We start from the raw sequence: 25,726 nt of genomic DNA, 5'->3' as shown, positions 1-25,726 counted from the left end.
GGGAGATTGACAGTATGAATGAATCATGTCAACATGGAACAAAATCTCAAGATAATTTTTCAACATCTTGCAGAATCCATGCCACGAAGAATCAAGGCTGCTTTGAGAGAAATTAAGGCCCTATCCAGTGTTAGTGTAGTGTTCCTAATAAAGTGCTCAGTGATTGTATATGTATATTAACCATGGCAGGAGGTTACCGATTATGATAAAAAAAAATATTTCTTGCTTTTCTAAGCCAAAGTTGCCTAAATCATACCTTGGTTGTGCTGCATACATCGTGATTATGTTATGACCTATCGTCCCATCATAGCTCTTTTTGAGTTTTTACCAGTCTCTTGTTCAGGCAACAATTAATGGAACTGTAATATGTGAATGCTACCAACATATATATATATATATATATATATATATATAATAAATCGTGGTTGATCGTGGTTGAACAGGAGTAGCCACTAGCATTATTGGAAAAGTTATTTGTGCTCCCTGTCTTAAAGCAGCTACAGTAATGACTAAACAGGTGATTTAAAGGCTGTACATTATTTAAGGTAAAGAGTGCAACTCCATTTTTTTTTGCGAACACTTCCATTGATAACCTTCAGAGGGTTCAACGGCAGGTAAGACCTCAGCCCAGCCTCAGAAGTCTTACCACATTGGCCTGGGGTTTTGAAGTCCTTATTGGTTCTTGGTCTGGCTGTGGCTAGGTGGCTACCTCAGGATAGGAAAGGGGTTTCTGTGTTTTTGGCTGTTTCTGTGGTATGGTCTCAATCTTGGGATCAAAAAGAATAGCAGGAGATTCAACCAGCCACCATTTAACATACCCAAATACAACACAATCTGATTTTCATGTTCAATTTATAGCGACAACAACCGAAAATACCGCTTCAAGCTCACAACCTAAAGTACAGCCTCTTCTGTATTTGTTAGAGCTTTCATTTCAGGCAGTTCTGCTGATGAAAGTCTTCTCCTTTGATGACTGTTGCAAGAGTACATGAAACATGGAATAAATGAGAGATCACAGCAACAAATTCTCTGAAGCAGTAGGTGTTTTTCAGGCTATATTTAGCTTCATTAGAGCGGTGGCGGCAGCTCTGTCTGACTCTGCGTGAAGCTTTCATTGGCCAGGTCTGCGGTTGCTCCTGGAAGAGAGCCTGTCTGCTGGTAAAGAACCCTTTGTCAGGTCCTCAGCAATTAAGATTAATATTCATACTTATTTGAATAAGGTCCAGGCTACAGGTTGCCCTCTTACTGTGAAGTGCACCTCTCTATTTAATTGTAGCTATTTTTGCTGAGGCTCAAAGCATTAAAGCAGTCCTTGGTCTGTAAGAAAAAAAGAAAAAAGGCTGTTTATTTTACATGTAATTTGAATAAACAGACATCCGTAAAACTTGTTTATGGCTAATGCTATTTGTGTATAGTTTTTTGGAAATATGGGAGCATTCTATTTTAACTGCGTCAGTCTTACATGGAGGATATCATATCCCTGGTCTCAGAGAGATGACAGAATGTTGTGAGGCTCCTTGAAGGCAGGAAGAGGAGACATAATTATGTCGACATGGTTGCCATGACAGTGTGCTGGTGGGGGGGGGGGGGGTGTCACTGCCTCAGATTGTTGCATTTTGCTGTCATATTTTTGCTCAAAATTGTCACGGGTACAGAGGTGCAAAGATTCTCAGTTGAGGCAAAGCGTTTGCACCTTCTTCCTCCAGTGTGCACTTTGGGCTTTCTAAGAGGACAAGTACTTATTCCACCACTTTTACCCATTTTGGGATAATACGTTTTATTTGTGAGTGACATTGGATTATCTGGCCTCTATATTAGGACCATTGCAGTAAGACCTTAGCTGACGTTTTGGAGTTGTTTGCTGGCTTACATTTGCAAGTTACCCCCCATCTACCAGTAGCTTGTGGTATTTAAATTGAATTAGATTTTATTTTGGTTTAGCAGCGGTAAGAACAGAGTAATAACAGTCGAGACAGGATGGTATACTCATCTGTGTAAATTTGATTTAAGACCCATTTACAGTTGTGGAGCATATACAGTACAATTTTCTTTGTGTACTTGTTTCTCAAACAATGTGAATGCCAAGAGATTAGTGTACAATTCTCTGAACCACCCTGGGTTCAAATTTGTGTTTTGATTAGTTCTGTAAACTGAGATGTCTCATGGTTGTTTTCAGCAGTATGTGCAAAGAATGGCGTGATTTCACATGTGTTTTGATGCCTGAATATCTTAGTTGAGTAACTTGCTGTGTGAAACACACACAGAGTGTGTTTGCTTTTATTTTATGACCTTCCAAAGGGTGTTGTAGGCAACATATTACACCTTAGGGTTTTGTACTATACATGCTATCTGATCGACTATACATATTACCTGTTTATACAGAAAGAATCGGTCTAAGCATATTGTTCAGAGACATACTGTGATGGCTGTGCCCTACCAGGGAACTGTATCAGAAATGCCCTGGACCTGATACTAACAGGACCTGACTCTCTGAACAGCAGCCTCAAACACATGTTGTTGAAGCATGTGGACAGGATATTTTCTAGCCGTGCTCAGTTGTTTGCCAGTAGTGTGGGTTTAAGGCATGAATGGTAAGAGTGGGACTATATGAAGTGGTCAGAGGTCATGCACAACTCGTTCACTGTATTATGGTGATACATTGGCAGCACGCCACAACCCTACTGCCAACGAGAAAGGAAGACTCATCCACACCATAGCGTGCTGCTAAGTTCTTTTGAAAGTCTATATTTAGTCTGGATGATTTGATTTTGGAGCATGGTTGAGACATTTTTACAGTTTCTCAAAAGGCCCCGAATGCCCACCTCCTGCCATTTTACTGTGTGCCTCCAGAGCGCTCCGTCATAGCCCAGAGCACTTTGAGAAAGACAAAGGCCATGTCCAGTCATGCCGAGGATGTTGTGGACTCTTTGAAGGAATGAGTCCGCAGATAAATTTAAACAAGAGCTAAAGCCACAGGATCCACAAACAGATGGAGCCGGTCATTTTGTGACCGGACCATTTCTGTTTATTTTTTCTTAATTTCCGTGGGGAATGAGGAAGGTCAGTGCTACGCATGCTATGGTGTCCCAGGGAGGGAAAGGGGGCCTTTAATTGCCGTGAGTTATTTATGTGATTAGTAATGGTTATGATTTTTCAGTAAATAGTGCAGTGCCCCTCCATGCTTCAAATGAATGTTTCAAGCATTCATGTTTGGCTGCCATCAAATCTCAGCCCTGTTTGTTTTGGTTTGATTCCGGACTCCTCTGACTAAGAACGGATATGAGCATGTGTTTGTTTATAGCAATTATATTATAATTGACTGTTTCCTAGGATCACATAAGCAAGCCAGAAAGAAGGAGGGACTTGTGTTTTGTCTTCCCATCAAGTTTTTTCTCATTCTTCTCTTCTCTTTCTGTTTCTCCCTCTCTAGAAATTTGATTTGTGGTTAAATTGGCACTAAACTGAAATAGCCTATTGAATGTGGTCTCTGGCCAGCGTTTCCACATCACCTATACATATAGGTCACTACTTTCTGTAATGAGAGTACTGAGAACTGCAAGAGAACTGCCTGACACTGTAAGATAAGATGGCTGCTATTCAATGTATTTCAAAGAAGTAAATAGTCAAGTACATCTCTCTCTCTCTCTCTCTCTCTCTCTCTCTCTCTCTCTCTCCCTCTCTCGCAGTGGAAATAAAGCCAGAGGTTCAGACAGTTGTGGAGCCTGTGTCACCGTTGGATCTGCGCACGGACGTGAGGATGCTGGGGCCGGGGACAGACCCGAGCGTGTGGGAGAAGCAGCTACAGCAGGAGCTGCTGCTGATCCAGAAACAGCAGCAGATCCAGAAGCAGCTGCTGATCACTGAGTTCCAGAAGCAGCACGAGAACCTGACCCGACAGCACCAGGCGCAGCTGCAGGAGCACCTCAAGGTGAGAGTGCACTCGTATCCCCCACAACTCATGTCCCACAATTCAACCAGAACCTGCCCATTTCTAGATGAAGAAATTATGCTTTATAATTTTTAAATGCATTTTTATTCTTAAGCAGTTGATAGAGGAAGGTATGCTCTGTCACAACCAGATCAGTTTAGTATGTATAGGGGTTGCTGAACAGAGAAATATTTTAATCTGTGGGGGTGAGGATCAAGGCTGTCTCAGATGACATCACCATCACATCATCCCCATTAACAACTCCCCTACCCCACCGCACACACACAAGCGCACATATAACCACACACATGTTCACACACACAAGCGTACGCACACACACGCACACATACACACACATACACTGTACACACACATACATTCTGTGGACACAGACAGATACACACACAGACAGGCACACACACATATATACTGTACACACACACACACACACAGACACACACACACACTGTACACACAGACACACACACACACACACACTGTACCCACACACACAGACACAGACACACACACACCCACACACACACTGTACACACACACACACACACACACACTGTACACACACACACACACATGCTGTCGTGCTCTCCCTGCTCTAAAGCACTGCTGCTGTCTGTGGGTCAGCTTCAGCAGGAGCTCCTGGTCATGAAGCAGAAGCAGGACCTCCTGGAGAAAGAGCGCAAGCTGGAGCAGCAGAACCAGGAGCAGGAGCTGGAGAGGCACCGCAGGGAGCAGCACCTCCTCATCCTGAGGAGCAAGGAGCGCGCCCGAGAGAGTAGGAGCTCACCTCCGAGCCTGGAGCTTTACCCAACGCAATGCACGGAACACCCTCCGAGCTGCTTATGCTAATGCCCACAGCACTTTACACAAATAATACACAGAATGCAGCTTTTGTGTGAATTAGCCTCCACCCTCTGCATATTACTAACCCACTACATACTGTGCGCTCTTTGTGCATTATACACCATCTCCACAATAAACACTGCACTAGACGTGCACCCACGATCTGCCCACATAGCAACCAAAGCCACAACAAAAGGTCCAATTCGTACAGCGAATGCACGTCTCCAACCGAACATGCACACCCCTTGTACATCTGCAGTAATTAATCGGTAAAAATGGTTTTGCTCATGTATGCATTAACATAAACAGAGTTATAGTTGACTACCGTGGTTGTGCCTCACACTGAACAATGATGTGAAATGACTTTTGCGATTTATATGTGCATGTAGTGAGGCAAATACACAACGAATTGAGTAAATTTAACATAATGCCAGTGTATACATAAACATGTCAATTTAAACTGAATGCACCATAATTATACATAGCCAGTGTTGGTTTGGCTCTCACACTTCCTGTGGGCTCAAACCTCACCCTTGTCCTGCTTCAAAATAGATTCCCCTGGATCGTCCACAAGGGGGAGATATTCCTTCATAAGTTATTCAGTCCTGTGATGGGTTAAAAGATCTGCAGTACTTTCAGCTATTTGTTGTAACTGAAGCATTTGATGTCATAATCTCACATTCTCTGTACTGGTGCTGTCGGCAGTTGTTATAGGATCTAATAGTGGTGACTGAGCTCCTGGCTGCTTGGAGCTTGAGGATAATCCTGAGGTCTCTACTTCTGAACCCTGCTTTCACAGGTGCGGTGGCCAGCACAGAGGTCAAGCAGAAACTACAGGAGTTTCTGTTGAGTAAATCTACCAAGGACCCTGGCCCCAACGGAGTCAGCCACCCCCTGGGCCACCACCCCAAACTCTGGTACACGTAAGTAACATTCCAGCAACATTCCTGAAATCTTTCATAACTTGAGTTATTTGTTTGCCTCTATATGCTGAGAGAGTATAAGATACACAGCTTAGTCCTGTTTTAATAAAAATATGTTAACATTTTGAGCACTTTTGCTGTTCTGATGGTATTGCATGAGTTTGCTTGAGGAGGCTACAATGAAAGACACCGTGAAAAGCAACACTGCACAGTGCAATACTGCACTGTGAAAACAACTCTGGATATAATGCAGTGTTGCATTATGAATACCCAGATGGTTTTGCATGCCCCCTGGGGGAAAAATATGGAAAAATTTTAAATGTGTCCCATAATAACACCACATTCTCCGTGTTTCACCAGTGCTGCCCACCACACCTCGCTTGATCAGAGTTCACCCCCCCTGGGCGGGACTTCCCCCACCTACAAGTACACCCTCCCCTCATCTGTGGACAACAGGAATGACTTCCCACTGCGGAAGACAGGTACGCTAAATACAATCATCATCCAGGATACAATACCCCAGATTACACTCAAGGCAGCTCATGTATAGTACGCGTAGAGAAACACAGTGGTGGAGTATGGCCTGCCCTGCCCCTAAATAGTAGGCTCTTGAAAGAGGGCCAAAAGGCATTAGCCAAATTATTAGATAATTATCACAGTTACACGATAAATCTTTTAGTTCCACACCATTTGCAACAGAGGTGGTCTGCGCATCTCTTCACTGTGTTTCTCAGTCATCTTGACAAACCTCTGCAATGGCGGAGATGAATGTCCACCCAGTAGCACTGACTGCCTAAATGTTTGCAGATGGGTCCGGGTGATATTAATCACTGTGGTATGAGGTCAATGGTGCGTGTCACATAACTGACATCCTCAAGTGGTGGATAATATGGCCTGTGAGTGTTCCTGTTTACATTTCGGGTCACCCCTTTTCAAAAGAGCGCTTGCCTGTGGCTGCTAATCCCGGGGTTAATGCAAGCTCTTGCAAATTATCTCGAAGGGGGCCAATACGAGAGGCGGGGAGTAGGTTTGAGATGGGCTAACGTGTTTTACACCCATATCAGTTTGGAGGTGACTATATTGTCACTTACTGGGGTCACCGTTGGGCCTGTGGCCATGGAGCACTCCCTGAGGATAGTCACCTTTGGACACATGACCTCTGACACAGGCCAAATGGTCTTCCTTGCCCAAGGGGGCACTCTGACGCTGACAGGACTTCTACTCGTCCAAGCTGTTCTTCAGCTAATAGAGGCAATAACTCAAAGCTTTTTTCTCAAAACATCCTATTTTTATTTGTGCCACTTGCACAGAATGAAGTGTACAAGTCTAGAGGGAAACTTGCACAGGAAATCGTGTAATTTCGGCTTACTATTCATAGATAGTTTTTCATGTGCAGTATTTTAGATCATATTCAAAAATAAGCTAAAAGGAAAGGCAGGGTGAATGTATCTTATTTCCCACTGGAAGATATCTACAGACATGAAAGAACTGTGCAAGTTCCTTATTTTGTGGGTTGAGTAAACCCCCAGACAATATCCTCTGACGAGCCTGTGGGCTCCATAGGTTCACTCCAATGAAGCACATCAGTATGTTTCATAATGGAAGACAAGTTAGCCATTTATTTTCCATACCTTTTATATCACAATTCTAGAAGTTTAATGAATGCATATTTATACATTTAAGATAAATATTAATCGCAATAAAAACAGGTAAATACTATAGCTAGCTATAATATTCCCAATTCCCAGCTAAAAGTGTAAAGTGTTTTAGTGTTTTAGTGGTCAGACTGAACGTGAATGTAAAATGCAGTGAGACAGAGCGCAGGCAGAGCAGATTACCTTGCGGTGAAGTACAATCACTGCTAGCAGCACGTTTTGTAAGAGCACAGATGTGATGAGCACAGACCGCCGAGCGGGCATTTTGAGTCATACGCCTGCGCAGAAGACATTGCGCTCTTGAGTCCCTGGAGCCAAGATGGTTGTTGAGATGCCTGTGTAAAATAATACTGCTTCATTAAAATCGCTATTATAACGGCACGCATGCCGGAGGCATGCAGGGTTCATAAGAGCTGAAGAAAAAGATGGAAAGGTGCTTAATTTCTGCTGAGTTATGAGCCTCACTAATTGTTTTGAAAATAGTACAGGACTTTTCATCGGAAAGCGCTTACGTTTTTGGTTTAAGTTCAGGGGAAATCCCACGGGAGCTCTATATAAATAAGAGTTACACCTCCCTCTTGGTCTCAGTGGTCGCAAATGCCTGACAAGCCAAAACTGTTCATAATGTTGCTGTGAAGTCAAGGAAATTACATTACATTCCTTTCCCCCTTTGTGTCCCAATGAATTACAGTTGTAAACAATTATACCTGTTCAAATGACTTTACCATCTGGGCTGGCATATTGTATATCTATGCAATTACATCTTCAAGTTGTGGAAATTTCAGACCATGTTTGCATAGTTTGTATGCAAAATATAAACTTTATAAACTTTAGTCAGTTACATGTATGAAGTATGCTTTGTAGCAGAGTAATTACCTCTGTATTTTGGTTCTGTATCCAAAATGTAATTCAAATAACTTTATATGAACTTGTCTTTCTCTTTGAGAGTAATAGCCTCATATACATGTATAACAAGAACATCCCACAGACCACTTCCTGTTGCTTGGATTTCAGCCTTTAGATGTGGTCATTTCCTCCTCCACTTCCTGTCCATCCTTATTAAATCCCACTCATAAATTGGCACGCAAGGGGAAGAAACAAAGGTACCACTTGTTCTTCTGCCCAGTACCGGTCACAGTTGATTGGCACCTGTCACTGGTGTGTAAGGCAGAGGTGTACATAATCAAGTGTGACAGGACTGTTTACTTAAGCAAGGATAGCTGTTTCAAACCAAAGCAGGGACAATTTGTGGGGCTGAAATCTCAGGTTTCAAATCTGGTCTCACACTCCATTGTATCAGGGTAAGAAAGAGTGAATCTGTTTGACAATAGAGCTTTACTAAAGAGCCACGCTAGAAACCTCAAAGAGAACGTACGCACTGTAAATAACCAGTCAAATATGGATGTTTGTTAAACAAGATAATATATCCTGAGGTAACCATTACCATTTACTGTACCATAGTCTGGTTTGAAACATAGCGGTTTATGAAGGGATTGGAGACCACCTGTTTTAAAGCCAAATTTTAGTGGGCATCTCTGATGTATATAAATCACCTTCATAGTTGAATGCTGTTAGTTTGACTAAAGACTCCCCATGTCGCCATTCTCCTCATACCATGTCCAGACATGGCGGAACTAACCCATGATATGATCCCAAGATAATGAAGATATCATACCAAATTGCAAACAAATATTATGAAATCATGTAAGTTCCGACAACCCCTTCCCCTTATAAAAGGATGTTTACGTCAGGTTTGACAGAACTTCCTGCAGAAGGAGAATTAGTCAAGACCAACAAAGCAGGTCCACTGCAGCTGAGTGCATGTCAGGTCCATATGGTTTTCCTTGCTGAAATTGCAGGTTATGTTTGTTTAAGTGGTATGGAGGCTGGACACACTGAACCACGATGTGTGCGACTGCACAGTTCAAACGCTTTCCATGGTGGTGCTTTACACAAACAAGAGAGGTTACCCCGGTGTTTTCCTTTTGAATTAAATACGTTAAAACCTCCCAGCTAATTGTTGAGCAAATATTTTTACGCTATTTTTCTAATAGCTTGTATTCATCATGTGTCAGAAAGATGAAATAACAATATTTTGTCAAGACATAAAATTAGTATCTCTAATTTTTGCTGAAACTAAATGCATCCTTTTTCATTGTTATTGAGTGCAATTTTCTGCTTTAATACATGATAAATTACTAAGTTTCCTTTGAAGCAGCACATTCTGTCGAGCATTAAGCCTAGCTGTGATGTTATGTTGGAGATATGCCCATTAATATACACTCACTGAGCACCTGCAGAACTGCTGCTCCCTGGATGTTTTTTGTTTTTCGCACCATTCTCTGCAAACTCTGGAGACTGTTGAGTGTGAAAATCCCAGGAGATCAGCAATTTTGAGAAATTTCTGAAAAACATCATTCCATAGTCAAAGTCACTTATATCACATTTCTTCCCCATTCCGACATTCGGTCTGAAGCACAGCTAAACCTCTTGACCATGTCTGCATGCGTTTATGCATTTAGTTGCTGCCACATGATTTGCTGATTAAATATTTGCATTAACACGCTGGTGTACCGGTCTAGCTAATTAAGTGCTCAAATGCACATATTTTCTTGACTTATCCATTCATGTTTCAGAAAGCGAGAGAGAGATAGATAGAGAGGCTTTCAATGTTTTTTAGCGTTTGTAGTTGTTAACTTAGCATGTTAGCAGCCTTATAGAGAATATATAGTTTGGCTCTTGGCCTGGGTGTGGCCAGTGAGGTCTGTCATATGACTTCTAGAGGCCTCTGTTGTAGAAACTGATTGAAAGCAAACTCTAAATGGTTAAACATGAGACCTTTCTGCAAATTTTAAAGCAAGATTGCTTTTTCTTTTCATTTTTTACTGTCTATAAATCATATAAAAGAGGAAAAGGGCCCTGTGCAAAAGTTTTTAAGAAGATGATTACTAAGGCCCAAACCCTGGTGATTCACTAGTTAGGGCTTCAATGAGTCAGGTGAGTATAATTCCAATGCTGAACTTTTTATTTTGACGTAACTCCATGCCTTCTAAAGTATCCAACTGCAGTGGATGTTCTGTCTGGTGTTAACAACCATGGGTTCCTCTAAACAGTTGTCCAAGGATTTCAGAATGAAGATGGTTCATTTCCACCAAGAAGGAGAAGACTACAAAAACACTCTCAACGTTTCAAACTACCTAATTCCACTGTCAGAAACATTATTAGAAAATGGAAGATAAATGCAACAGTTGGAAAAGGGTGAACCCTTTGTAGAGAAGAACACCTTGCCAGCTGTTTATTGGAAATCTGTGGAGAGATCTCAAACATGCATTGGGAAAAATTCCAAAACTGAGAATTGAAAGACTCTTAGCTGGCTAGAGGAAACTTTACAAGCTGTTATATTTGCCCGAGGAGGAGTTACAAAGTACTAACTGACAGGGTTCCAAAACTTTTTCCTTTTTCTATTATTTTGAAACTGTAAAAAAAGTAACAAAAGCAATCTTGCTTTAAAATTTGAAGAAATGTTTAACTTTGTCCCATTTAGAAGTTAGGTTCACTTCTGTTCACTTGGATAGTAATTGTAAAAGGCTTTTTGACCAGGGGTGCCCAAATTCTTGCACACCACTGTATGCTTTGAGGTAGCAAGTGACTGCTTTTGCCCAATTTTGATAACAATGATAAATCCCAGGCCCATATCTAAAATTTGGATTAGCTCTTGGCTGTGTATTTGTGATCCTTTACTTTGCTGGACATTTATTCTCTAAATCCCTTGTACGGGACTAGAATAGACTCAATAAAGGACCTGTGATACATTGGGGGGCAAGAATAGCCCAGCTTACAGACAACGAAGAAAAAGAGCTCATTCTGGTCCTGACCCAATTTTGTGCCCCGAATGTGTGGATCAGGCACAGAGGGATGAGGGGGAAGGCATGGCAACTTTTCATTTCCAGGACTGTTGATAGCTTATCAACTTATACCGTCTCTTGCAATTATGGCAATCACATTTCTGATTATTGGTGCCACAGATACACATGATGGCTCTGAAACCCTTTGATCAATGATCTTGCTGTATCTTTGAAATTTCTGATGGATATTGTGGAGCAGTTTAATTTGAGGGAAGCCCCTCTCTTCTGAAGGAAGAAACGGTGAAGCTGGGCCAAACAGGAAGTGAGAGAAGGGAGTTTGGAAGACTGGGCGCAGGATCGGACAGAGTGCTCTCTGAGAGTTGCGTTTCTGTGGTTTGGAAATGGTGCCAGATCAAGAGCACAGCTGTGAGCAGAGTGGGTTTGTTTATACTGTGCAAAGTTGAAAAGGCCCCGTTTCAGCCAAGTCTGTCCTCATGTAACACACGAGAGCACTATTAAATTACCCATTTGCACAGCAGATACCCTTCTCCCCTCCCACTTACAAAATGCATGCTTCAAGAAAGTATCCTTCATTTACACAGCTTGATTTTCTCTGGAGAAAATCCTCAGTGCTCAAGGATGGCATGCGAGGGGACCGCACCACTAAACTCATAATGTTCTGGTGACACGTCCGTTTACTTTAATACTGCACCACACTGCCACACCCAAGATCAAATCAGAAACTCTCTGCTGTTTTCAGCCCTCAGTGGAAGTTTCCAGAAATGAAATAGAAATTATAGAGTATTTCTGATCAAGCACAGATATCATAATACAATAAATACACGTACAACAACCATAAAGAACAGCCTTGTTTGTCTCCAGAACCATTTCTCTTCATTATAGCTCGGATTTATAGACGTTTTGTTTCAGTCAGATAGCAATCTCTTGGCAGCGAGCCGATGATGTGTTGCACTGTTTTCGTCTGCGTGGACAGTGTGGACTTAAGGTGCTGGTGCAAGTTGTCAAGCCGGAGAGAAAAAAGGGTTTGGAAAGCCTCGCCCTCTCTGCTTTGGAAATAGGCTCTGTCGAGGCTCCCCGCCGCGCCGCTCGCTTGGTGCGCAGACCGCGGAATGAAACGACCACCTCCCGGGCCTCTCCATCTGCGTTACCGTGGTGACCGATTCTGATGCGGAGCGTGGTGGCGGTGCGGTAAAAATAGAAAGCAATCAGGGCGGCAGGGCGTGAAGCGGATTGGAGCGAGGAGCGCTCCTTCCTGCACCCTCGGGGTCTGCATCCCGCTGCCGCTCTGCTGGATCAGAGACTGTCTGCCACAGCTGACAGGGCTGGAAATAGAACCGGCGCCGCGCTGTACTAGAGCTGGCCACTATCGTACAAACACACACATACCCACAAACGCACACTCTCGTATACACACATGCACACACACACCCGCAAACGCACACTCTCATATACACACATGCACACATACCCACAAACGCACACTCTCATATAGACACATGCCCATAAACACACACTCTCATATACACACATGCACACACATACCCACAAACACACACTCTCATATACACACATGCACACACATACCCACAAACGCACACTCTCATATACACACATGCACACACATACCCACAAACACACACTCTCATTTACACACATGCACACACATACCCACAAACGCACACTCTCATATACACACATGCACACACATACCCACAAACGCACACTCTCATATACACACATGCACACACATACCCACAAACGCACACTCTCATATACACACATGCACACACATACCCACAAACACACACTCTCATATACACACATGCACACACATACCCACAAACACACACTCTCATTTACACACATGCACACACATACCCACAAACGCACACTCTCATATACACACATGCACACACATACCCACAAACGCACACTCTCATATACACACATGCACACACATACCCACAAACACACACTCTCATATACACGCATGCACACACATACCCACAAACACACACTCTCATATACACATATGCACACACAGTTCAGGTACAAAATCTTTACATCACAAATGTGATATCAGACTTATGAAATCTTGTTCATATTAATGGCAATCGCTTGCTGCCTGATGAGATTCCTACGCAATGATAAAGAATAAAATATGTTGCTTTCATTGTTCTTCAAATATGATCTTCAATTTTCCTCTACTGAACACACAGTACGGTACGAGCTAGTGCTTTGAATAATTCCTCTCAAGGATATCCAAACTAATTGAAATGCAGAATCATGCATTATGTAACTGAAAAGCAGTATTATGTAAGTTTGAAATGGTATACTTCTATCCAGTAACAGTAATACTTGTCTGGAGAGGAGTCCCCCTAAGCTTACAGTGAGACTTCAGGATAGATGTTTTGGAGAAGCAGTCATGCATACTCTATCTGAATGTGAAACACTGAGGTTCTCTGTGGGAGAATGACAGAGGAGTTTCTCAAACCCCCAGTGAATATGATGGGGACCGCCCTGTTGACTCACTCGTGATTTAACTCAAGAGAGCTCTGGGATACGGTGCCCCCTTCTGACTTGCAGCTGAATTACCCCAGGCAAACACCGTCTCATTAACCCCTCACCGTTAGCAATTCAAGTATAATCATGTATGTTTTCCCATCTGAGTTTCTGATTAGTTTACACTTGTCAATCAGTGTAAAATAATTAAGCTTCCCTGTTTTTCACAAATAATATTTTTTTCAACTTCAGTATGATATCATTTCTCTTAATTTCAAGCACTATTTCTGGTTTCTATTTTGAATATTCAATTAGAGATATATCCAGCTAAAATGTACAGTCCTTTAAGTGATACATATTACATATTAGGTTTACTTGCTTAAAGTATTTGCCCTGTAGTGATGTATTATCTAAATGTTTGCAATTTGTCACCGGAACAACCTGCTAATTTCTGAATAAAATGTTTTCCAAATCTATATTTGCGTACTGTATAATTAATATCATCACAGAATTAATTTGATGCTGTCATCAAGCAAATCTGAATCCCATCATAAAATGACATTCAATGTGTGAGATTTGAAATGTGACAAAAACAACCACATGATTATTCAGCGATTATTCATGTTAATTGCAACACATCCTACTCACATCTGTCAAGTAATACTTTCCGTCGCTTTGGGCAGAGATGGTTCTCTATCTTCGGCAATGCAGTGATGTGGAATAGCTTTGATCTCATTTTGAAACGCAGAACCAGATCAGAGTGTTTTCACCTTGAATGGGTCTGGATCAGTTTAGCCCTGGACACAGCCCTTGAGATAGACTGTGGTAGGAGTCCATGTCTCTGGTTTCCATTAAGAGTCGGGGTGGGGGGAGGGGAGGGGCTCTGTTTTACTGGGCCTGCCCGAACGTCCTCCGTGTTTTTGTGTTAGTTTAAGTGCTGCTACTGTATCGGGCTGTGGCCATCGGGCGGCAGGTAGCGGACTCTTTCACTTAGAGGCTCAGTGTTGTTTGACCTAATTTATTCCAGATGACAGAGAGCCAGTCCCAATCCTGACTCATTTAAATCCTGGGTCTAACCCCAGGATCCCTGCTTCCCTGTATGCTCAACAACTGCAAATGAAAAACAGCAGCTTTCTTCACAAATGAGTGCTTTTCGTTTGTTTATGTCAATCGTTAGCGTAGTAGGAAAGAGCATCATTGGCAACTACTCCGTCCTGCATTGATTTGACAGGAGAGAAGTGGGCCGGTCGGAATTGGATATATGAGCTCACTGCTTGACTGTGCGCGAGATATGAAGGGGCTGAACCATATGGCGAATCACTCGATTCCTCCTAATGAGGTGTCTTCTGCCCACAGCCTCCGAGCCCAACCTGAAAGTGCGGTCACGGTTGAAACAGAAGGTGGCAGAGAGAAGGAGCAGCCCGTTGATGAGGAGGAAAGATGGCAGTGTCATCACACCCTTCAAAAAGAGGACCCTGGAGTTCATAGGTAGGCAGTATGGAATTCTGTTGGACAACTGAGCAATATAATATACTGCACACACACACACTCACACAGACACGCATACAGTAAGATATATACAGTTTATACCCACATCTGTCCTACATAGAGTCAACTGGTGGTATATCCAAACCACAATACCACTTTTGTAAATGCACAGAAAATGTTGTGTATGGAAGTAGAGCAATGATATTTGGAAGCTATTCTGAAAATAAGATTATAAAGACTCAACCAAACTCCCCTGCCCCCCTTTCTGAATATGGACACAATAGTTTTGTTGGATCAACATAGTTTTGTCTCTGCCAACCATTATAGCATGTGTACAAAAATATGAGTCCTCCATTTTATTGATGTCCTTAGTTTGAAGGCCCATCCGTGTGATTGATGAGGCTTTTCATTGTCCTCTGTGTGCTCTCAAAGAGCCTAAATCACTCCTTTATGTAACTGCGCTCAGGCTTTCTGATCTTTTCCCCCTGAACTGACTGTGCTGGGTGAAGGATTTTCGGGCCAGAGAATGATTTTCAATGGTGTCTGGCTGGGCTTCCCTTTCAGTCATTTCTGATCATCCTGATCAATCCTGTTTAAAGCCATGTAGTCATAGTCAATCTTAATCATGGGGCTTCATCACAGGCTTCTACCCTGAAGCACATGGGGGGTGCTGCATAATTGACCATAATTAACCTCTGGGGAGGGAGGGTTTCAGTCTCTGGGGTATTTCCTGTGTCACTACTAAACATTGCTCATCTCAACTCTGTTTGCACCAACTCTGATAGAATCGGCTAACAGTTGTGAATGGGAACTCTAAATCGGTGGTGGAAAGTGGTGGAAAGTTAAAAAAAGAAAACTATATTTGCCAGGCAATTTTATGTTCATTATTTGATGATTTTTCAGAGAACAGTACTGCGTGCTCTTTTAAGAGGCATTTGGTATGCAAAAACAAAGAGGAACATGCGGTTATATATAGAGAGGGTGCATATATTTAGAGAGCCTATGGAGATCTTGAGTTGAGTTACACCCCCTTTCCCCCCTCCTCTCTCCCCTCTCTCCCCTCTCTCCCCTCGGGGGTGATCTGGTCCCCAGACTCTACAGTAAGCAGCAGTGCTCCAGGATCAGGTCCCAGTTCCCCTAACGGGGCGTCCAGTGCCCTGGGAGCTGAAAACGGACCCTCCTCCCTGCCCACCACCACTCAGACCGAGGTACGTCACCCATCTCCCTCTGCCCGCCTCCCCAGCCTTTTCATGGTGGTCTCTGCAGAGATGCCTTTCTTTCAGTGCAAAAACTCTGCCGTGCTATTATTAGACCAAAGGACATTCCACTGCTGAAACTCAACACTCTCGCGCTTCCTGTAAGATCAAGAAATCTCGCTTTTTACATCAGACCAACCCTTTCCATATGACACTGTGAAAAGCTTCACAGGTTACCAAAAACTGCGTTTCAGTTCAGCGGGCCTTATACAGTACATATGGCCGACAAATGGCGCAACAATGCCGTAAGAGTTTTTAGTGACTCGCAGATTTACTGTGCATGTGCTTAGAGATGAAGTGAACTGCTTTTCCTTGGAGATCCTGCTCATCACGCTCTCTGTCTGCAGCAAAGAAAACACTGTTACCCATAATGCCCCCTGCCCTTCCCTCTGTCACAGTCCACTGAAAAAGACTCTCCATGCAGACAATAAAAACACCCATGTCTCTGAGATTCTACCTCTTCACATGGGCGCATGCAGCTTTTCTGCTTTTGCAGAGGTTCTGAAAGCTCACGTTTGACAATAGCACAGTTGTGGCATACAATACATGTAAAATCCTAACAAACGTATTATTTCTTTCTTTTCAAAGATGTTTACAAAAATGAAATTGCAATGTTTTTATGAAGGCATACACAACTGGCAGATTCAAAAAGAGCTTTTGGCCTTTTTTCTTGTTTAAACTGTTCCCTTCTCTTGTGCATGTGACAGAGGAGCAGACATCAGTGAATGTGATTAAACTTAAATAAACATTGTAGTCATCCTCAGGGGGGTGATCATCTTGGAGGGCCTTCTACTTTAGCTTCCAACAAGCAAGCGTCTGTTCTTTCTAAAAACGAAAACTGCGAAAAACAGCATCTATATAAATAGTGGTGTTGCTCAGGAGAGCGGCTTGCTGTAAACCCAATCTGGCACTCATGAAAATAGGCTTCCTGTAACAGGAAGCAGGAAGTGATACTCTGAAATGATCTGGGATTAATTTTTTTTCATTTTTTCTATTCGCCCGATACAGGGAAAAATGTCAGAAAAATGGTTTGTTTAAACATATTTACAGTGCTTTGTGATAAAAGCTTTATAATGCTTATTTTTCATCCACCATTATGTGTGGTTACCAAACAAATTCATGTAATGCTATTCTGGATCACCTGCTAATATAAAGAATTCAAAAACATTGATGGTTATATTCCCATCTGCGTGTAAGATAGCATTTATCGCAAAAACTGTCTTGAAACTTATTCACAGAAAATAATTCCAGGGATGTCATGTACTAATTTTCTGGTAATACTCCTGCTTGGCTATAGTCATGAAAATACATCATTCACTGTCATACATTACTGTACTGAAATGCCAGATTCTTTGAAAATTGTAGATGTTTGAGGGACATCCAGGAAACTGGACAGATTTACATTTTGGAAACCCTTGGTTTTCTGGAAATATTTTACAAACCAAAAACTGTTGACCAGGCCATTTGTTGAATCTCATTGGTATGGCGGCGTGGCTGCGCGCGTGGGTGAAGGATCAGTTCAGGCGTGTCCTGTGCAAACGATAATGCGTGTTCTGTGTGAGGGGGCGCTGGCTGGGGCCCCGGCTGCTGGCTCCGGAGGCCCCTCCGGGGCATTTCTCTATTGATTCATGGCTCAGTTACCGGCTAGGCCTCCCCCAGGACCTCAGCCACAATAGAGTACATTATTGGGGGATGGCTGATATGACACGACTCCAAGAAGCCTTCACAGCCCAGCTGTGTTTTTATAAAACATCACTGTTTACTCTCCCATGATCCTCCAGCGAGATCTATAGGACACGCTGGTTAAGACGTGATGATTGAGAGTGGGAGTTTGAGGGCACGGGAGGGGGGTGTGGGCTTAATCGATATCCCAGGCACTGATAGCCGAGGACTATTGGACAATAAACAACGCAAACTCACTGGACAGCTCTTATTTAGACACAGGCGTAAAAACCCTCCTAAAAAGAGCCACCCATGTGCTTCCTGCTTGTTTCCCAAACAAACGGTGTTTTTGAATTGTAACATTCGGTGCCCCTTTCCGTGGGGAAAGGCTCCCCCGGGGCACATACGGGGCGGATGTCCCACACGCAGGTCATTGCGGAATGGCCTCTGGGGGCAGGAAGAGTAAACACAGTCCCCCAAGACCACATGCTGGACGGCAGCTCCGATGGGCACAGGAAGTGTGCCCTGGTGACTCCTCTCTGGAGGGGGCTGCTGTTACTATGCTATCCGTGTTACGTGACACTGAGTCAGTAACACGTACCACTGTTGGGGAGAAGTTTTACTTCCATTATTTTATATTGTCATTTTGCAGTGCCGGTTGAATGTCTCTTGTCCAGCATTTCCATATCACCTCTTTGTCAGTACATACTAATAAAGTAGTGAGAACTGTGAGAAAACAGCCTGGAACTGTACAATAAGATGATTCCTATTCAATGTATTTTGAATCTCTCTCTCTCTCTCTCTCTCTCTCTCTCTCTCTCTCACACACACTCTCTCTCCCACGCACATTCTCCCTCTCACACACACTCTCATTAACACACACACACACACACACACTCTCTCACACACACACATTTCTCTCACACACACTCTCACAAACACACACTCACATACACACACTCTCTCTCTCTCTCTCTCTCTCACACACACACACTCTCTCTCATAGCGCTGGCCCACACATCAGAGAGTACTGAAGCCTGAGGAATCGATGACCTTGCTGAGTCTCTACACATCTCCTTCCTTGCCCAATATCACCTTGGGCCTGCCGGCTGTATCCTCCCCCATAAACGTGAGTCTCCACGCTCCTCTCTCATCACCTACAGGCTCCAAATAGAAAAGGCTTTCCAACAAATATTTTATATGAAATACAAAATGATTTGCTCGATTAGGAATAAATGATATGGAGGCCAAGATGAATATGACTGCAATCCTTGTATGACAAAATAAAATACAGCAGGGCAGGTGCTGAAATGGGTGAAAGTCTTGTGACATGCAACACAAACAAAATATACGGTTTGGGTCAGGCTTCGGGGTTAGTGCTCCATGCTGCCTGTTGAAAGTCATGCCAATCAGCAGCCCCCTGGATTAATATATTGCTTAGTGGCACTGACCTTTGACCCCAAGGGATTTTTTCATACGTGCTGGATAAATAATGTATTTCAGGTTTGGAGTCAGCCACACTCTTATCTTCCTCTTTCACCTCATTCATCACCACTGTTTAAAAAGCTAAAGCAATTGTTTGCCTAAGTGCAACTTCAGATAGCAATTCCAGGTGATGAATCATGTTTGGTGTTTTCCTGACTTGTTGAGTTTTTCTGACACATTTATGTAACAGATTCCCCCTCTCAGTAGTATGTAAGGGAAATGCTGTTTGAACATTTACATTGTGTTGCACCTCAATGTACAGTTAAAATTATGCAAATGACACAGGGCACCTTAAATAAGATCTCTTTCACCTGTACAGATCAAACTACAACCTTTGTGTTACTTTGAATATTCATACAGAACTACTTGTTCTAAAGCTGAGCATAAACATGTGCTGAGAGTCTTCATCTTATACAATCAAAGAATATATTCAGTAATATATTCTTCCAGGAAAAGACTAATAGCATTGCGGTATATGGTAATGTGTTTACAGAACGAACAACAGATAATGTTGGTAATACATGACTCACCAAATGGAATTGCGCATAAAAAACATTTCTGACACTTTTAAGAATTTAGTTAGCAGATGGACTTATTCAGTGTGACATATCTCTTGCATAAGAAGAATACTTAAACATGCAGCTAGATTTTCGTTCCTGTGATGGACACGTCAATATTGCACCTGAAGTTCCAGCACACAGCCAAGTTAAAGTAGCGCTAAAGGCAGAAGCAGCCTCATCTGACTCTGTTTCTTTTCCCTGTGTTTCACGACTGTTTCTGTCCTATTCCTATCTCTCTATTTTTCTCTCTCTGTCTCACTCCTTTCTCTCTCTATCTTTCTCTCCCTCTCTGTCTCACCCTTCTCTTCCCCTCTCACAATCTCTCACCCCTCTCTCTGTTTTTCTTAACGTCTCTCCCCCACTCGCCCCTCTCTCTGTCTCTCCCCCACTCTGTTGATGTCTCAACCCTCTCTCTGTTTCTCTTAACGTCTCTCCCCCGCTCACCCCCCCCCCCCCCCTCTCTGTCTCTCTGCTGTATTTGACGTGTGCAGTAAGTCCCTCGTGTCTCTCTGCAGGCTGCTCTGGCCCTGAAGGAGAAGCAGGGAGATGGTGGCAGCGTGGCGGCTGCTCGACCGGCTCTGCCCGCTCACTTCCTCGGCACCGTGCCCCTTCAGCCCGGCCTGGCCCCCGTCGCCCTGGAGACCAAGGTCAACAGCAGCCACCAGGCTCTCCTGCAGCACCTCCTCTTGAAGGAGCAGATGAGGCAGCAGAAGATTCTCTCCTCTGGTTCGTCCCACAGATATTCTGTTCCCTACAGTGGGGTTTTGTCCATAGTATTCCCAGAGATCTGGGGGTTAGTCTGAATAAGGGAGAAGCTCATTAGACCTGCTACAACAGTATCAACAGAGAAGTTAAGGGCAGTTCCTCTCTAGACTAGATCCTTCAAAAGCATTACCCCCTATTCATTCAATGCCTTGATAAAATGCCCTGGCCCTTAGCTAGAGATGATATTCAAGATAGCCATAACCCCCTTACCTTTGTAGAGTGAGAGTTGTGGCTTTGGGAGAGTGTCTTGGAATGAATGATAACAACTCACTGCTAATGTTTCATCTCCCCATGTAGGCCCAGGAAGCACCCCTGTCCTTCCACAGTCCCCCCTGGCCATGAAAGAGCGACCGGCCTCCAGCGTGAGGCACAAACTCCCCCGACACCGGCCCCTGAACCGGACCCAGTCAGCACCGCTGCCCCAGAGCACGCTGGCCCAGCTGGTCATCCAGCAGCAACACCAGCACTTCCTGGAGAAACAGAAACAGTACCAGCAGCAGGTCCACATCAACAAGGTACAAGGCCCCGTGTGGTGCTTACACACAAGCAGCCGTACACATCTGGTCCCTCACCGAGTCACACTTACACAATTTCAATTCATCACTTTCTTGCGTCATCTCTTCTGTAGGTTGTATCGCCTATAGTACCATTTGAAGTAATGTCTCCTTTGGGAAAAGTCAGAGACCTGTTGCAGTGTTATGCAACTTATTGTTTGTGATATTGTGTTTAGTTATTTACCCTTTTTTTCTATTGTTTATATATATATTTTTTCAACTTATCCATGGACTGCACAAGAAAATGGGTAAAATGTCTGTGCTGCCCATTCCAGATGCATAAACAACATTGTGCACAAAGGTGGAACTGGAAGGTGGCTTCATGCGGATTGGTGGTGACATTTGAATCTGAAAGGCACACTTTCGCCTAAACATTAAGAGAAATCCGGCCTAGCTTCAAACATTTGGGAAACGCTGCCCTCGCACTAATTCTGTTATCACAGGCAGAGGCCTCTCCAGCGCGGGCATGCCAGGCCCGTGTAATCGCATTCAGTCAAGTTCAAACGAGCCACAGGGCCACAGAATGCACGTCTTTGTTCTTCTGAGGCAATATTTGTGTTTCTGTCCGCCGGCAGCCTTGACCCCCAGGTCCGAGCGGCACGTTGAGCGTAATTATTCTGTTCTGAGCGTGCGAGGCCCGTATCGGACAGGGCGGAAGTGGTGAAAGGCCACATTGTGCGACCGCACCAGTGGATGGGTCCCAGTGCGCTGGTGTAGGCTGAGACGTAGGGAACATGATCCCCCAGCTCTCTGATAGACACTTCAAACAGCAGCCACAGCACACTGCCCCTGACTGGCATGGATCGCTGTTCCAGTTCCCTTTTTACTTTAAGTTTACTTCTGGCATAATTCAGTCGCGCACAAGCCCCTCGTACCCCCCTTTAAACCCTGACTTGTGTATTTTAAGTACTCAAATTTAACTTGTTTTGTACTCCTAGAGCTTTACTAGTTCTTAATATGAATTATGAATAACGAAGAACACTGGTGGTCGTATTTTATTCAATGATTGACAAAGCCCAAAACAAGCAAAGCCCAAAACAGCACAACAGCAGAAAACAGCAGTAGTTTCAGTTGTATGCTTCAGAACTATACATCTGAGGACTGTGTTCACATCATTCACTTATGTGCGAAATGAATAAAGTTTATGATGCTGTAAATATCAGCACACAAATGAGCTACTGTCTCAACCTTAAGATAAAAAGTGTGGCTTCCGTGAGCCTTGTGTAGCACTTATTTTAGACATGAAAAACAGCTCTAGTTGTTGTGCAGGTGAAAGCTATTTTGAATTGCATTAACCTAATTGTCCACAAGGAACCAATCCCTAATACAGCTGAGCCCTACATTGAGTGCTGTTACCATGGGCAACAGCAGAACACTTCTGTGAAGGTGTGTTATAAATGTCTGCTAATCAGGGATTAGCTTCCTTTGTTTACCAGCAGGAATCTCTGAATCATTACCCCAATTAATTCTGAGCCTGAGCATTAACAAGCGCACCGGTGCATTTAGTAATGTTTTACCTGCAGTGTCAGGTGGAGCTAATGCAACTTTACAAGAGCTTATGGCTTTAAAAGGAGTTATAAAAAGCACTTACTAATGCCTGGAGATATAAGGTAATTCTGTGCTGTATTTTGGGGCCAAAGCGTTTTCTTGTTGCCGCTCCCTGCTGTGCCAGGCAGGTACGCACTGCTTTGATGTCGCTCCCCGCTACACGGTGACTTGTTTTAATGCCTTTCCCGTCCCAGCACACACTCTGTGCTGGAGCTGCGGCAAATTCTGCACACTTTCATTTCCTGAAAACGGAGAAAAGTGCAGCACCAGATCATTCCTGTCTACTCCCGTTTTCTTTTTTTGCACGACAAAAAGGTGCGGTTTTTAAGAGGTGATATTATTTTACAGATTTACTGGCACACAACCCCCTACCTCACAGCCAAAGGGCTTTAAAACCACTGCCTTAAAAACATAGAATTTGACTTAATCAGAGCTCATTTTACACCTAAACCCTGACCTATTTGAGTATAGGAAAAACTCTACATTTACAAGTTTCTTTGGTATGCTAAATCTATGATACATCTCTTACTGAGGATACTACCAGTAAGTCTACTACCAGAATTTATTCCAACTACAAGAGCCTTCAATGCCCTAGACTACCATTTTACATCAGTCCTTTCTGAAAATGTAATGTAATGTAATGTAATGTAAAAAATGCAAAACGTAAAACAATCCATTAAAATATGCATTGTGCACATGGGATTCACATTACCTACTTTCAGGATTTCATCACCACCGTTAAACATTTTTTTTTAAACATGACTTTTCTTTCCGCAGTTGCTGTCAAAGTCCATCGAACAGCTCCGCCAGCCCAATGCCCACCCGCAGGAGTCTGAGGAAGAGGACACTAAGGAGCAGCCTATGCAGGAGGACAGGGTGCCCCCTAGTGGAGTCATCCGGAACGGCAGCCAAAGCCACAGCAGCAGCAGCAGCAGCAGCATCAGCAGCAGCTGCAGTTCGGATGGAGAGCTCCCGGGCTCTCACCCGGGGGTCATCAAGGTCAAAGACGAGCCCCCCGACAGCGAGGACGAGGGCCTGGCCAATCAGAGCACAGCAGCCACGCAGAGCGCCTACCTGCACCAGGTAAAGGGGAAAGATTTCGCCCAGAGGCTGGTGATCAGGGCCATCATATGAAGCGTAGTAGAGCGAGAGATCACACACTCAGACACTGCAGCAGACAGACAGGGAACACTCAATCCCTCTAATCCTGAAACACAGGGTTTTACTGCGCACAAAAACCATGACTTTCTTCACCCCTTCCTGGCCCCTGGACAGCTTTCGTTGGTGATATTGTGTAGTGATCTCTGTATCGTTGTTTAAATGTTCTGTATATAATGTGAAAAGGAGAGAATGTGCAGCACCCTATCATCTTTGAGAGGAACAGTCCTGACTGATCTAATTATTCTGACTGAATATAAACCTTTGTGATCAAAGTAGAGCCATGCAAGATAGGCAAATGGATAAGGCATTCTTCACTTGTGCATTTTCACCTCTTTATATTTCCCAGAGATTTAATTTTATATGGATTTATTGTGAGTACTGACTGTATTATATGCTTATGTGTTGAGAATAACAGTCTGCAATGTGGTTGAAAAAACAATATTTTTTGAGCTGTGTTCTGAAAAGCAATGATTCACTCAAATGTTCATAATCACTGATCCTTTTAAAAAATAAATATATACAGAAAAGTATAAAGATATCTATCTATCCTATGGAATTATTTAATGCAGGGGAAAGTTATATTTATTGGAATCTACATTGTGGGAATTGGTAAAGGCAGATAATACTTTATGTTCATATTTGGCAAAATATTAAATCCAAAATATAAGTGATATGTTTTCAAGTATATGGTTGTATATGCAATATACAAATTTGTCATCAAAATAGTATATATAACTATAAAATATTATACATGATATAGTATATATAATGTAATATTTAATATGAGGCAGCGGCAACAAATGAGGTGATTGACATATGGTATATTTTGGATTTAATATGCATTTAAAAGACATTGCTTTTTCACGAGATGACATTAGTGTGTAAAATTGTAAAGTGACACAGGAGTGGAGCAGCTCGGGGGGCTAAGCGCAGACCTGGGCCCGCTCTCTGCAGCTCCTCCTGGGCCTGAGCCCCGGCCCAGAGCCCGGTCTGGAGCTGGCCCGGCTCCGCGGTGCAGTCGCAGGGAGCGGCTGGGCAGGAAATGCCTTGTGGAAGCGCGGAGCGGGAATGATTCATGTGCGCAGGAATGCAGGAGAGGAGTAGAGCAGGGCGAGGGTTTTCGGGGGCCACGGCTGAGAATTGATTTACCGTCCGAGCAAATAACAAAGCAAGCAGGGAAACGGTTAAGGGAGTGTAGGGTGGAGACGTTTCCTTTGGTAATTCCCCCGTGATGCGGTAACCGCAGCGATCCGCGCGGGTCCCCCCGGCCCCCGGAACACGACGCCGTCGGCCCTCTGCGCTGTTCGCTGTGGATGTGAGGGTGTTTAACACGGCGTGTAGTCCTGACTCTGCCGGTCAGTCCTGTTCTGTGTTCTATCTGTGATCTGTTTTTCATTTTCCCTGTTTTTGCATTGTCATTGTAAAACAGCAAAGGGGGGGACGGGGCGGGGGGGGGGGGGGGGTTGGGGAATTGTGTGTCCGGGAATCTGTAAAAGACGTCAACAAACATAG

The 25,726-nt window shown here is 43.5% G+C and overlaps 1 protein-coding gene across 1 annotated transcript in view; it reads left to right on the top strand.

Moving 5' to 3' along the window:
* Nucleotides 1-25,726, top strand: part of LOC133130155 (histone deacetylase 9-like) — a 111,898-nt gene that overhangs the window by 33,155 nt on the left and 53,017 nt on the right. The window contains 13 exon segments of the mRNA XM_061244510.1: nucleotides 3,687-3,928; nucleotides 4,571-4,721; nucleotides 5,589-5,712; nucleotides 6,073-6,194; nucleotides 15,092-15,223; nucleotides 16,316-16,431; nucleotides 19,148-19,270; nucleotides 20,702-20,912; nucleotides 21,249-21,466; nucleotides 23,831-23,948; nucleotides 23,951-24,246; nucleotides 25,169-25,291; nucleotides 25,461-25,529. Coding sequence (XP_061100494.1) covers nucleotides 3,687-3,928; nucleotides 4,571-4,721; nucleotides 5,589-5,712; nucleotides 6,073-6,194; nucleotides 15,092-15,223; nucleotides 16,316-16,431; nucleotides 19,148-19,270; nucleotides 20,702-20,912; nucleotides 21,249-21,466; nucleotides 23,831-23,948; nucleotides 23,951-24,246; nucleotides 25,169-25,291; nucleotides 25,461-25,529 — 2,045 coding nt within the window.

Source organism: Conger conger, chromosome 1 (assembly GCF_963514075.1).
Source record: "Conger conger chromosome 1, fConCon1.1, whole genome shotgun sequence".
NCBI classification, from domain to species: Eukaryota; Metazoa; Chordata; class Actinopteri; order Anguilliformes; family Congridae; genus Conger; species Conger conger.
Note: the sequence above shows the minus strand (reverse complement) of the source record. Positions and strands in the feature narration are given on the sequence as shown.